At 32.6% G+C, this 14,037-nt stretch overlaps 1 protein-coding gene and 1 long non-coding RNA gene across 2 annotated transcripts; both read right to left on the bottom strand.

The window, feature by feature from the left end:
• Window positions 1-821: 821 nt before the first annotated feature.
• LOC102587274 (cytochrome P450 CYP736A12-like) lies at window positions 822-5,655 on the bottom strand. The gene is made up of 3 exons (XM_015305596.1): window positions 5,563-5,655; window positions 1,602-2,440; window positions 822-1,482 (listed from the first exon to the last, which is right to left on the bottom strand). Exons 1-3 carry the CDS (start codon window positions 5,588-5,590, stop codon window positions 859-861), a joined length of 1,491 nt encoding a protein of 496 aa, XP_015161082.1. The 5' UTR covers window positions 5,591-5,655; the 3' UTR covers window positions 822-858.
• Window positions 5,656-10,166: 4,511 nt separating this feature from the next.
• On the bottom strand, window positions 10,167-10,592 carry LOC107059156 (uncharacterized). Its single transcript, XR_001472523.1, has 2 exons — window positions 10,479-10,592; window positions 10,167-10,340 (listed from the first exon to the last, which is right to left on the bottom strand). It is a non-coding gene; the product is annotated as an uncharacterized lncRNA (long non-coding RNA).
• Between the last annotated feature and the right edge of the window lie 3,445 nt (window positions 10,593-14,037).

The raw sequence follows: 14,037 nt of genomic DNA, 5'->3' as shown, positions 1-14,037 counted from the left end.
ATATATAATGTCGGGTTGGTTTTTTTTAGTTAAAACCAAACCAACCCAAATATAGTTTTTTTTTTCCAATACCAAACCAAATCACTAGTTGGGTTTTTTTCGATTTGACTCGATTTTCGGTTCGATTTTGTACACCCCTAACAAGAAATATAGATTAATAGTAATATAATAGTTAATACAACAAAAAAGGAAATAGGTTTTCCATTTTTTGGCTTTACGACTTTAGGACTAACAATATATGATTATATTGTTATTCCAAAATATTAAATGAGGCTAATATACCTAAGTTAAACGTTTAAGTATGATAACTCTTAACGGGTTAACAATTTATTCGATAAGGAAATTAAATAATCTGCCCCACACCAATAAGCCATTAATTAAAAAATTCTAATCCTTTCACCAACCATTTATTCGATAACTCAATACCAATAAATCAATTTTACGGTTGACTTATCGGTTACCGTTAAATTTTGAATACCCCTGGTTTACAGGAGTAGGATTTGCTGCAAGTTGGATGAAAATTGAATATTTGATCTCACATTCCCAGAATTAAAGTCCAACTTTCATCTTCATTAAACACAACTTTCTACTTATAATCAATTAATTTGCCACTTATGAGATTATATAGCAGATATGCTTTGCATTGAAGACTATAGCAAACAAAAACACATTTTTTCAGGTTTTTTATCAAGCTTAGAATGGAGGAAGATACCAAATTAATTAGGTATAGATGTACTGTTAATGCAGTATTTGTAGAATAGCAGGGGAAGCACACAACAATCACAAAATCTTAGAGTAGAAACTTCCAATGTTTCTTGTAATAAAATTTAAAGTTTAGAAATACTAGTACTTCTTCTCTTACAATTTGCATTGTTTTTTTAGTCTATAAGTAGGGATAGCCAGCAAAGGCTTTTCTCTACATGTTACAATCCCAAAGTGCTCATCAATGTCTAAATCACAAGGTTGAATACCATTTGGAAGCTCCCACTCAAAGCAATGCACCAACTGTGCCACCACAAGGCGGACAACGGTTACTCCCAATTGCATTCCAGGACAACTTCTTCTCCCAGAGCCAAATGGTACAAGTTGGAAGTCGTTTCCACGAAAATCTATACTGCTCCCAAAAAATCTCTCAGGGAAAAACTTCTCAGGTTCAGGCCAAACATTAGGATCCCTCTGAACTGCATAACAATTTATCACTGTTCGCGATCCCTTATGTATTTGGAAACCATCGACTACACAATCTTCCATGGCCTCATGATAAAATAGTGGCCCAACAGGATGCAACCTCATGCCCTCTTTTACAACCATTTCTAAGTAGTTTAAATTCACCAGGTCCGATTCTTCTACCATTCTTTCAACACCTACTACTTCTTGTAACTCCTTTTGGAGTTTCTTCATCACTTGAGGGTGCCTAAGAAGTTCTGCGAGTATCCAATCCGTTGATGATGCTGTAGTGTCCATTGAAGCCAGAAGCATGTCCTGTATAGAAAAAGGAAACAGGGGAATTAATTAGTACAAACCGTTTCATTCTCAACGCTTGTGGTATCGATCTTAAGCTTACACTAGTATATATAACAAAATGGGATGAAAGTAGATACCAAGAGGATAGCTTTTATGTGAGTACGGTCAAACGGAAATTCTGCTTCTCCAGATTTCATTATGTCCATCATGGTGTCTACAAAGTCCTTGGTTTGCTTCCGGTCATGATACTCAACATGTTCATCAATAATTCTCTCAAGAAACTCATCAAACACCTTCGAAAGATCCTTGAGCTTACGAGTGAAACCTTGGAGATCAATAACACCAAGGAAGGGGAAAAAATCTCCAAGATTTGGCATTGCTGCTAAATGCACAGCATCTTGAACAACAGTTTTGAATCCCCTCTTGTCAAAGTCCTCATCCATGTACTTCTTGCCAAACACCATTAAGCAAGTCAAGTTAGCATTCAAGGACGTAATCTTCGCACTAAGATCAACAGCTACGTGATGATGAGCTTCCATTTTAATCGATTCAATTAGAAGTTCAACTTCTTGCTTTCTCATGGATTGAAATGAATGAATCTTGTGATTGCTCAAAAGATGCACAGTGCACAATTTGCGCATGTTGTGCCAATATGGTCCATACTTTGCAAATGCCAAATTCTTCTGACCATAAGACAAATATTGAGAGGTCTGGTGATGAGGCCTACTAGCAAAGATGTGATCATATCTCCTGAGGACCTTCTCAGCTGCATCAGCAGACGACACAACGATTGTAGGTACTAGTCCCAATCGCACATACATAATAGGACCATGTTTCTTGGCTAGTTTTTGTAAATCTTGGTGAGGATTTTTTCCTAACAAATGAAGATGTCCTAAAATAGGAAGCCCTGTTGGACCTGGAGGAAACCTTTTTCTCTTCTGAATATTTGTATACACGGCATATACAAATAAAACAACTGTTATGAACCAAGTCCAACCCAATATCGATATTAAGGTCACACAAGTAGTTATTGGGCTGACAAGAGCTATTGGGCCGAAAGCAAGCAATAGGTCTAGTTTTATTTGGGATCCAGGCCCATTTACACTTTGTTAAAAAGGACTAGGAGTTAGAAGAATGGGGATGAAAAACTATTATGTGAAGCTTTGGCTTTCTGATCCTCTCATCTCCTTTCTATGGTCTTGTATCTTATCCCTTTCTGGTTACTTCTTTCTCGATTTATCTCTCCTTAGTTAGTGTATTATTACTTTGTTGTGCGTATTCTACGTTATAACTTGTATTCAGTGATTAATATATATAAGAGTGCTTCTGCTGGAATTGAGTTTGTTACATTCTATAGGGCGGAGCGGTACTTTACTTTTCTAGGCTTCTGCGAGGAACAGTGGCTGCCTCTTCCTTCCTTCTATCTTGATGGTGAGGCCCTTGAGTGGTTTCGTTGGATGTTTCGCAACAAACAATTTTTTGATTGGAATCATTTTAAGAAGAAGTTAGCCCTGCATTTTTGGAAACGAACCGATGCAAAGTCTTTTCTGGTGGACACTCAAATTACCAGAATTCTTGCTTTGCTACAGAAGCTGGAGGACAAATGTTCATTTATATCTCCACAGGTGCTAGTAGAAGATGCCGGGATTAATGCTGCTACACTCGTTAGCAGAGAGATTTCTTCTCCTTTGGCCGAAGAAAACTCAAACTGTGTTGATAATGTTGAGAGTCATCCAGATTTGTTTGGCACTTTGATTGTTGAACATTCAAGTCATGTGGACAATCTGTTCGACGAAATGCCTACCAGAGTTTTCACTAAAGAAGTACAGGAAACTTCCTTCCGATTTGGAAGATATTCAGCCACTCAAGTGTCTCAACGAATTTTTTCATACTTGCTGCCCCATGGTAGTCGCAGAGGTGCAAACCGAGACTCCAATCAAAATGCTTGATGAAGAATCTCCGGACCCTGAACGCAGCAAAGTCCAAGTGTTCGATGAATGTTCCCGAAGAGATATGTCAAAGAGGTACAGTACTACTGCTACTTCGCTGGATCTTAGCTCTAGTACACATAAAATTGCATTTGAGACATTTGGTGACAAATATCTTCCGAAGTTTTCCTTGGATCCTCAGACAATTAATGATCTATATCTCGATAGTTTTTTTCTAAAGATTGAGGATAACATTCCACCAAGGACCATGCCTTCGAATGAAATGATGCTTGTTGTGGAGCGTGGAATATCTGCAGATGGATTCAATGCTTACAATATCTTGTGTCAATTTTCATTTAATCCTAATGTGAATTCCTCTTTTGTCTTTGTTCATGGAACTGCGACGAATGTTTGTGTATGGGATCCGGGAATAAGTTTTAACTCCATGGATCCAACGAGTTGTACAGATACAACGAACGTGGATCTATTACAGTCCTTGGGATATACTAACATGTTTTGTTTCATTACTTATGCTAATTCTCCAACTCAAGTGTGGGATCCCGGACAACAAAGTTTTGGTCAGTGGGCTGTTGCAGATGAGATGGTAATGATGGAATCGGAAGTACATGATACATACTCTGAGGTGAATCGTGTGTTTGATGATAGTTTCGTAAGAGTTGCATCACAGGAGATCCAACCAATTGCACCTTTGGTTATTATACGTCTTCCCAAGTTATTTTGATTCCTACAACGACTATTAGCGCAACTCACAGGAGGGCTACAAGGCTGCATCAAGTCCACGATGAACTTGATTGAGCATGAGTTACATAATTTCTCTACGCTTGAGGAGATCATGATTTTTTTTTGGCGCTGAGGGTGTACTAGCTAGTTGTGCTACAGGTCCCGACCTTGAATTTGAGCATATTCTTGTTGGATATGGTGCTGATGGATTCATTATTTTGATAATGCGTGACGCTTTGGATTTGGGTGATAAAATTATTGACTTCCCTCCCAATTTTTCACTGTATGAATTTACAGCATTCCAAGCTTGTGAAAATAATCATTGGAGTTTGTCTATGATTTATAGTGAGGTTGAGTTGGTTAAAGATGCTTCAATTATTGATGATTATATTGTTCACAAGTCGATGCTCGTTGAGAGTAAAAACACTTCTATCTTGGTTAGTTGTGGAAAGTTTAAACCTATAATGAGGCTTATGTGCTATCTTGCCTATTTCGGGGGTCATAGATGTGTTGAAGAATGCACTGTAGCAAAACAGATTCAGCTTGCAAAGCTTGGAAAAGCATCTGGTGCAGCCATGAGAACCTCTATCCTTGCAAGGTCTCAAGCTTTCCTTGTTATAATTCTTGAACAGAGCCATCAATGTTTCTCCCTTCTATGTGAAACACCCATGGAGGTAAACAAGAAGTGTAGATTGAGGGATCCCGAATCATCTTTCTATCTTAAACAGTCTTATTGCTATGAATTAGCAAGTATTACTAATGCTCATGACTATATTAATATAAAGAATGTATTGGGAATTATTAGGCTTAGCAAGAAAGAGCAGATGGCACTTCTTAGAATTATGGCTTCTGTTATGGTACTTGGTAATATGGAATGCTCTAAAGGCAATGAAATTGTTTCCTCTATTCTGGAAGTTGACAGTATTTGGTTTCAACTTCACACCACTATTGCAGCGCTCTACACACACTCAAGTCTTGGAAGATTCCACATTATACTATCTGTGTGGTTTTACTCGAACCTTGAGGACAAGGTTCTTATTGAGGACGAGAGTATTGTTATGAACCAAGTCCAACCCAATATCGATATTAAGGTCACACAAGTAGTTATTGGGCTGACAAGAGCTATTGGGCCGAAAGCAAGCAATAGGTCCAGTTTTATTTGGGATCCAGGCCCATTTACACTTTGTTAAAAAGGACTAGGAGTTAGAAGAATGGGGATGAAAACTATTATGTGAAGCTTTGGCTTTCTGATCCTCTCATCTCCTTTCTATGGTCTTGTATCTCATCCCTTTCTGGTTACTTCTTTCTCGATTTATCTCTCCTTAGTTAGTGTATTATTACTTTGTTGTGCGTATTCTACGTTATAACTTGTATTCAGTGATTAATATATATAAGAGTGCTTCTGCTGGAATTGAGTTTGTTACAACAACCATTACAGTTGCCCAAATCAAAATCATTGAGTTTGAAGACAAAAATTCTGTCTTAATTCAATCAACTATACATACACTCTAATGAAGAAAAACTCTACCAATATCCAAATAAATTACTTTTAGAATAAACCCCCTCAAATGCCACTTAGTTATATTTACAAACGTCCTGTATTTTAAACCACACACTTGATACTCTTATCCTAGATTATTTTTTTTTTTTTGGTTTCCCACCCGGTGTTCGGTACTCACATTGGAGCCCGACTAAATCCGGATTTGCGCCGGGAATATCCTAGAATTAATTAGCAGTGTCAACTTCCATCTTTAATTGCTATATATAGGGATTGCTAGAAGTCAAGGCAACAATGTCAAAGTAGTGTTTAATGTCTGGGCCAGCTTCGTTTATTTATTCAACTCATTGTATGGTTGCAATTCCAAACTCATTGTATGGTTGCACTTCCAAACTCATTGTATGGCTACAATTCCAAAAATCCATTGACAAGAATCATGTTACATTGAACAACATATTTGGTTGATTTTTTTTTCTTTTTTCAACATAAGACAGAGAGTTTTTTATACTAATATCAAACATACACAACTCCTCACTATCCTCTCTTTAAAACAATCAGGAAAGCCTGCATTTTAAATAGCAGATGGCGACTGAAATGGAACTAGCAAAACAGAGTGTACCAATTAACAAGATACCAAAACACTCCGTTGATTGAGTGATGAGAGTCTTAGTTATACGAAGGGGGTGCAATAATACCTTACAAGAATACAAGGCATGAAGAGACTTTCTGAACGATAATAATTATTGATGAAGAGGTAATAACATTGACACTTTTACTTAGCTTAAACTATCGTTCATGTTTACTATACTTTTGCCATCACCCGTTTATCAATACTAGGGGACAAAGATTCAAGGAACACTATTTAATAAGCATATCGAAACAAGGAAGGACTTTCTGAAGCCAAATAAGAGTGACTCCATTGTAAATGGTCGTTTAGATCGGGTCCATCCCAACTACTCTTCTGTGCATGAAGAAATGGAACTGTTCTTTACAGATAACACAGTCATAAAGTAGACTGACCATGACGTTTCAACACAAAAATTCTCTGATGGATTTGCATTAATGGAACATGCCGAGAAATTGCCAAATGGTGGTATATTCGGTAAGTATTTGCATGATTTACTGCTTATTTCCATGCAAAAATACATAACAAAACTATCATTAATTAACTAATTGGCCTTTTACCAGACTTGATTTGCTTGTTCGTTACGGTAAATCCCCTCATTGAAAAAGAATATAGCAAAAGACGAGAAATTGTGGTTACTAATGAACTGTAAGTTGCAATGATGCGTACTCCACCATCTATAGAGATATGGTGATGTATTCACTAAACTCGTCTAACTTATAATCCAACATGGAGCAGATTACGCAGAATATGACGGTGCATTTTTGGAGAAGTTGAAAGATGATACACCTTTTCTTGGTTGTGTGACGTTAGAGTCTCAATCTATAAAGGTATCATACAGTCTATTGTATGTGTTTATAGGAAATATATTTGTTGTTTCATAACTTTATTATGCTCTTATTACACTAGGGACTATTGGGATATATGTGTTGATCAATCCACTGTTTCAAACAGCATTAGTACTTCTAATGAAACTTACATTAGTTCTATTCATAGGTTCGAGGGAAGAAGAGATGACATGACCACCACTAGACAACTACAAATATTTAGTAGTTCAAAATAAGTGTATTTTTCAAATTTCAAATATTTTGGATGAAAACTAGCTGCTGGATTTCTGAAACGCAAAATCTTTTATTACCATATATATCTTGAAATAGGGTGAAACTTTGCTTTTAATGTTAAACTACATTAAAGGAATGAATAATGTTGTGCATTCCCATAGTAATTAAGCCCTAAGATTAATTCTATTTTACAAGTTCTTGTAATAAGTAGGAAAAGCTCTCAATAGTCCTTTGACAAGCCTCAGAATATAGGAAAAGAAGGACGATCCCATAGTACCGGGCTCGGAAACCTACACAAGTGTAGAACCAAGGAGTGAGTATCAACAATACCGTACCCAACAAGCAACCTAATAAACAAATCAGCCTAACTAGGAAATGAATACTCCTTTCATCCCAACCGAACCTCCTCAACTACAATCTGCACAGAAATCAGCTTACAGTTCTACAATATAAAGTTCAAAAGGCTCAATAATCACAACACAATAGTCACAATTCAACACACATCAAGTAAGTCAATATCAATGTCAAGTAGATCATACACACGTAACAAGTGCATCAATCACAATTAACAAGTCACACATAAGCATCAAAATGCATCAAATAACCATAGTCAGTTTCTCGCCGGAACCATTTCTCATTGGCACAATATCACTAGCCGGAACCATTTTCCATCTACTTTATATCAAATCACTAGCCGGAACCATTTCCCATCAGCTTTATATCAAATCACTAGCAAGAACCATTTCACATCGATTTTATATCAAATCATTAGCTAGAACCATTTCCCATCGACTTTATATCAAGTCACTAGCCAAAACTATTTCCCATCAACTTTATAACACTTGTCGGAAATGATCTCGACATCATAAACACTTGCCGGAAATGACCTCGACATCATTACCCTCACATGTCTCATCATGGTGTTCAACAATCAATGCACACAAGCAATATCACACCACACGGAAGAAGCAACAATTCATGCAATTCAAGTCCACTTTCATGCATTCAAGCAATTTATCAACCAATCAAATAGGGGTCATCTAAGTTGGAAATTTGTGAAATTTTAGCCTTTGGGTTGACTTTGGTCAACATTCGGTGTTCGGATGCTCAAATCAAAATTTTGAGAGTTTCGTTGAATTTGGCCTATGTGAGGTCTTGGTTGATTTTTCAGAGGTCCCGAGCTTGAGATAGCTTTTTTAGGAATTATGTTCATTTCTAGGGACTTCCACGAGTTTTGGGTCAACGAGACCTCAGATTCGTGTTTCGACATCTCTATCGAGTCTGAAACGTCGAGTTTAGTCAATTAGAATATATGATTTGTGTGTACTGGGTTTTGAACGAATCTCGAGGGTCCATTTGGAGACTTTAGCAAAAACTAGTAGATCATGATCGCTATTAATACATTTACGCGATTTTCAATAATTTTAATAAATAAGATTTACGGGCCTCACTTTTAAATTAAAAAATAATTATTTAAAATAAAAAAAGTTAGAACAAAAAATTACTATGTAACTATTCTTCTATATAAATAAAAAGTCAATAACACAGAAAGGACAACTTAATTAAGGAGTGAAATTAGAAATCTAATCGTAAAATGGCAAAATTTCAAATGTTCATAACTTTGGCCTCGAATGTCTGTTTTAGGCAAAAAAAAATTGAGTTTGAGTAATTTTTCGCGTAATTTCTAAAAGTTGGCTCGTAAATGTAAAAATATGTCTTAAAATGGTGGGACAATACGTAATGCTCCCCCAACTCATCACGTAGGTCCTCATAAAGTTTTTTCAGGAAAAAATTCTGGGTGCCACAACCCACAAGGTGCCAAATCCATGGGTAATACACACGAAAAACTAAGAAAGTCGCGTATTTCCTAAAAATTGGCTCGTAAATACAAAAATATGCCTTAAAAATGGTGGGACTATATGTAATGCTCCCCCAACTCATTACGGAGGTCCTCATAAAAATAATTCATAAAAAAAAAATTGGGTGCCCCAAGGCGCCAAATCCATAGGCTAATACACAAAAAAAAATAAGAGAGTTGCCACTACAAGAAAATGTACTTAAAGCTACAAAACACATTGTAGCTAAATATAAAATTTTCCGTAGCTAAACACTTTAGCTACATTATTTTTTTCGTAGCATCCGTAGCAAGATGTAGGGTGGCTAAAAGTTAGCTACAAACTTTACATGGTCTGTGGCTAAAAAGTTATACTTCTAGCTACAGATTAAAAATTGTATGTAGCTGCAATAGAAACAAGTTTCTGCCACAAAAATAAACTTATGGCAAGTTATCTTACTCTTGTGCCACTACAAATAAATTTATAGCTATATTTATATAGTAGCCACAAGGTGTTGTATTGTAGCAAAAGATCTAATTTATTTGACACAGAAATTTGAATTTTGTAGCTAGTTCTGTAACTTATCTCGTGGCAATAGTATCATATTTAGTTATGAATTATAAAAATTCATAGCTATAACTCAATGTATTTGCCACAAATATTTTCATATTGTAGCTAAGAATTCATACCTTTAGCCATGAAATATATAGCATTGAAACTAAATAAAAATTATTTGCTACGAAAAAGTATTTTTTTAGCCATGTTCTTTATCCGTGGCAATTATAGGAGCATATGTATACCTACGAATTTAATATTTGACAACTAAATTTTCACACCTCATTGTCACAAGATATAAATTGTAGCTAAAAGTTCTTCATTTGATATGAAAATGTGTATAAATAATATTTCCGTGGCAATTATACATGTTTTGCAGCAAATTCAATAAAATTATAGCTACCAATTCATATAATGTAGATAAGATTTAACACAAAATTTATAAAAGATAGTGCAAAATATAATAAATTGTTTATTGTATATAATGTATTAAAAAAATACTTAATAAAGATTCAACAATGTCTTCTAAAATAGTGAAACATCATTTTACTCAAACATATCAATATTCTTTTACAAGAGAAAATAATTATCCGTATCACATCAATTTTGATGCTTTCATCACTCCTTCACAAGCTGCAATAACAGTTAAAAAATTAAAGTAAAAATAAAATAATGACATATTCAATTTAATTATTAGTATAACTTTTCAAATAAAACAAATATTTACTAAATTAATGATATGGAAAAATATATATTTTTTAAATTACTTACGGTTATAAAATCTTTTGAGTGTCAACCTTGAGCTGCAACCATCATTTGAAAACTATATAAATAACATCAAATATAAGTGTCTATAAAAGTAAAATAAGATCAATAACAATAACGAATACTTGTTGAATTTGATGATTCATGTTCTTTCATATTTGCAATCTCTTTTTGACACATGATTCCTAAGAATACTTTTCTCAAGAAAAGTTATTATAAAAATATCACAATTCTTTGGTAATGTGTAAATTTGGACAGATTTTCCTTATGCAATTTATAATTAATAGTCATGCTCATAACATTTGAATCATCAAAACATTCCGATAATCCATCATAATCACGAATAGTCCTATCATCTCTCATATAAAAATAATAATTTCCTTCCAAAATATCAAATTCTAGTGAAATAAAATTGGAGCAATCATAAACAGAACACAAAAAAAGAAAATAATATACTCCACATGAAGAGTAATTAGAAATAAAACATGGCTATAATATCATCTCATTGAATAAAAAAATATTATGAAAGTGAAAGAAAAAAGAAAATTAAAAAAAAAAGAAGAATGTACTTGGCTAAGGTGAAATCTCACAAATCAAAATAGTACTTTGTTAAATCATGTACTTAAAAGCAGGCAAAGAAAAAAGTTACTCATACAATTTATTTTTGCAGTGACTTGGAAACAAAAGTTGAAATTGGGATGTATATTAAAAAATATAGGAGAAACTGACGTGTGGGTTGATTTTCTTCCTTTCGGGGGAAAGCTTTTTTTAGGGATTTTGACTTATTAAAATAGGAAAAGAGAGCTAATTTAGGCAGAAAATAATGAGAGGGAAATAACTTGGAGGGAAATCTTTTTGCCTTTGTTTTGAATTTCGGTGCTACAAATTACTTGCTGTTTTTTAAAAATTTGATATAACTCATTATTTTTTTCATAAATTAGAAGATTTTTTTTGTGAATTCATCCATTTCCCTCCTAATATTCAGAACAATAAGAAGGTTTTAATAGAATTAAATTATATTTAAAACTTAAAATCATTATCTAAAAGAATTTGAATTAGCTACGAACTTTGTCGCATTTATTGCTTTTTTTCTCGTAGCTAAAAGAATTTTGTTGTCAATTCAATGCTAAATATTATTAATGATAGGTTTTTCTATTTGATTATAATATTTGTTTGTCGCTAAATCTTATTTTTTAGTAGTGATTAATTATGTGGGTATATAATTTGGCCATGATTTGTTATAAAATTTGAAAAAAGTACTTTTTATTTTTGAAGTTATATTTGAAAGGAAATTTGTGTTTGACCATGAATACAAATTGAAATTGTTTTTGACTTTTTATGAGTAATTTGGAGTGAAAAGGATGAAAAGACTTTTTTGTTGTATCCCCAATTCTTCAAAATTCTAGAATTCAAGTTGAATTTCGAAATTTTATGACCAAACGTGATTTTCGTAGTTCAACTTTTGGAGAAAGACAAAAATTCATGATCAAACACTTATAATTAAGGTCATATAAAATTAATTGAATCTAAATTTTATATAAACATCTAATTACATTAAATCTGTTGAGATTATTCTAAAAAATAAAGGTCCAAGTCAGATTACAATTTTCATGTAGTGCTTGTTTAAGATAACAGATGAACGACCCTGGTTATTGGTGAACTTTGTTTAAATTGTATTTGAAACTTACTAGATATAATAAGAAATAATAATAATAATAATAATAATAGCAACAGTGTAATCTTAGTGAAATTTTGAGAGGGTGATGTATATATAACCTTATCTGTGAAGATAGAGAATATTTTCGAAAGACTTTTAGCTCAACTAAAAAAATACAAGTTAAGTTTAGAAAAAAAATACACTAATGAAAAAGTCATATTGAGAATAAAAAAGAACAATGCTATCTATTTAACATTTATTTAAATTATATTTGAAACTTAAAACTAAATCGACTAGAACAATGTACACCTATTATTATACAACGATATATTATTTTGAGAAAATAAGTTCGAGTCAAATCTAACAATTCTCAAAGTACTTGAAGAAGAAGAAATTTGAGGTGAATTAGTGAAGTTAATTTTGTTTAAATTTAATATAGGTAATCAACCAAAATTAGTTAAACATAACTCTTTTTTATTAATTTATATTTAAAACTTATTTATTAAGATCTTTTAAGATAGAATAATTAACATCTCTAATTAAGATAGCTAGATAAGTGTATTGTTTGATAAAAGAGATGTGACTCAAATAACAATTTTTGAACACAACATAAAGTACCTCAAAACTTATGTTTCATCTCGTATTACATAAAACATCTCATCTTAATTGTGCTCATGTACTTTACAAACCTTAGTTAAATTCATAATAAATTATATTGTATTTATCTTCTTTTTTTGTCAATTGTTAAATTATTGTAATTAAATTGATAATTATGGAATTTGAACAAAAGAAAACTACATGTATCATTCACTTTATTTAGTCCACTTTGGACGTTACACCTCTATAAAAATGACGATTGGTATGACTATTTTACAAGATATCCATATATTAATTGATGTTAGTTCTTGAAAAATAATTTTAAAAATAAGTAATTAATTACTTTTAATGTGATTTTCTTATTAACATCCACGGTTTGGTGCAAAACTTGTTTCCTTTCCTCTTTAAGTTGTGGTACTCTTCATATTTGTGTGTCTCATGTTTATATTATTTCGTAATGACAAATAATTATAATTACTAAGTTAATTATTGCCACAATTTTTGATACTCAAAAAATATTTATTTAACTATAGTATTTTATTTTAAATTATATTTTATGGATAAAAGGTTATTATTGCTCCAACTAGTTTCAACACGATGGCGGAAAAAATTATAATTAATTATAAATTTTATTATAGAAAAAAATCAACGACTGTATCTTTTAATATGCCACAAATTTTATAACTTGAAAAAAAATATCTATTCTGCTATTAATTTTTCTTCAAATAGTTTATGGTGGTTAAAATTTATCACTACTATGGCAATTTCACATTCGTGGTAAATATTAACAATTAGTTACGAAATTTTATTTTGGCAAAAAAATTATGGCTATTTCATTTATTTATCGCCACAATCTTTATAAACTGAAGCAAAATTATTTATTTAGCTACAAATATTTCTTCAAATAACTTATGGTGGCTAAAAGGTTGTTATCACTATCGTAAATTTAAACTCCCGGTAAAAATTAACAATTAGCTACGAAATTTTATTGTAACAAAATATCTATGGCTACTTCGTTTAATTATTGCCATAATATTTTATAACTCGAAGCAAATATATTTATTAGCTACAATATTTTGTTTCAAATAACTTATTGTGGCTAATGAGTTACTATTGCTACAATTACTTTTATCGTGTGGCAAAAACTTATATTTAGCTACATAATTTTATCGTAGCAGTAATATTATAGCTATTTAGGTAATTATTGCCACGACAATTGATAATTATAGAAAAAACTAGATTTTAGCTTTATCAATTTAATATTCGTGGCTAAGAAATTTGATGAATTTTTAGATAGCCACGAAATTTGAA

Source organism: Solanum tuberosum, unplaced genomic scaffold (genome assembly GCF_000226075.1).
Source record: "Solanum tuberosum cultivar DM 1-3 516 R44 unplaced genomic scaffold, SolTub_3.0 scf00877, whole genome shotgun sequence".
In the NCBI taxonomy this organism is placed as follows: domain Eukaryota; kingdom Viridiplantae; phylum Streptophyta; class Magnoliopsida; order Solanales; family Solanaceae; genus Solanum; species Solanum tuberosum.
Note: the sequence above shows the minus strand (reverse complement) of the source record. Positions and strands in the feature narration are given on the sequence as shown.

Excerpts from the sequence above, each read along its gene's own strand:
- LOC102587274 (XM_015305596.1), bottom strand. The coding sequence starts at position 5,590 with ATGATTTTGATTTGGGCAACTGTAATGG. Across the intron at positions 2,441-5,562 it reads GATTTGGGCAACTGTAATGG|TTGTTTTATTTGTATATGCC; the intron begins TTGTTGTAACAA and ends GGTTCATAACAG. Across the intron at positions 1,483-1,601 it reads ACATAAAAGCTATCCTCTTG|GACATGCTTCTGGCTTCAAT; the intron begins GTATCTACTTTC and ends TTTTCTATACAG.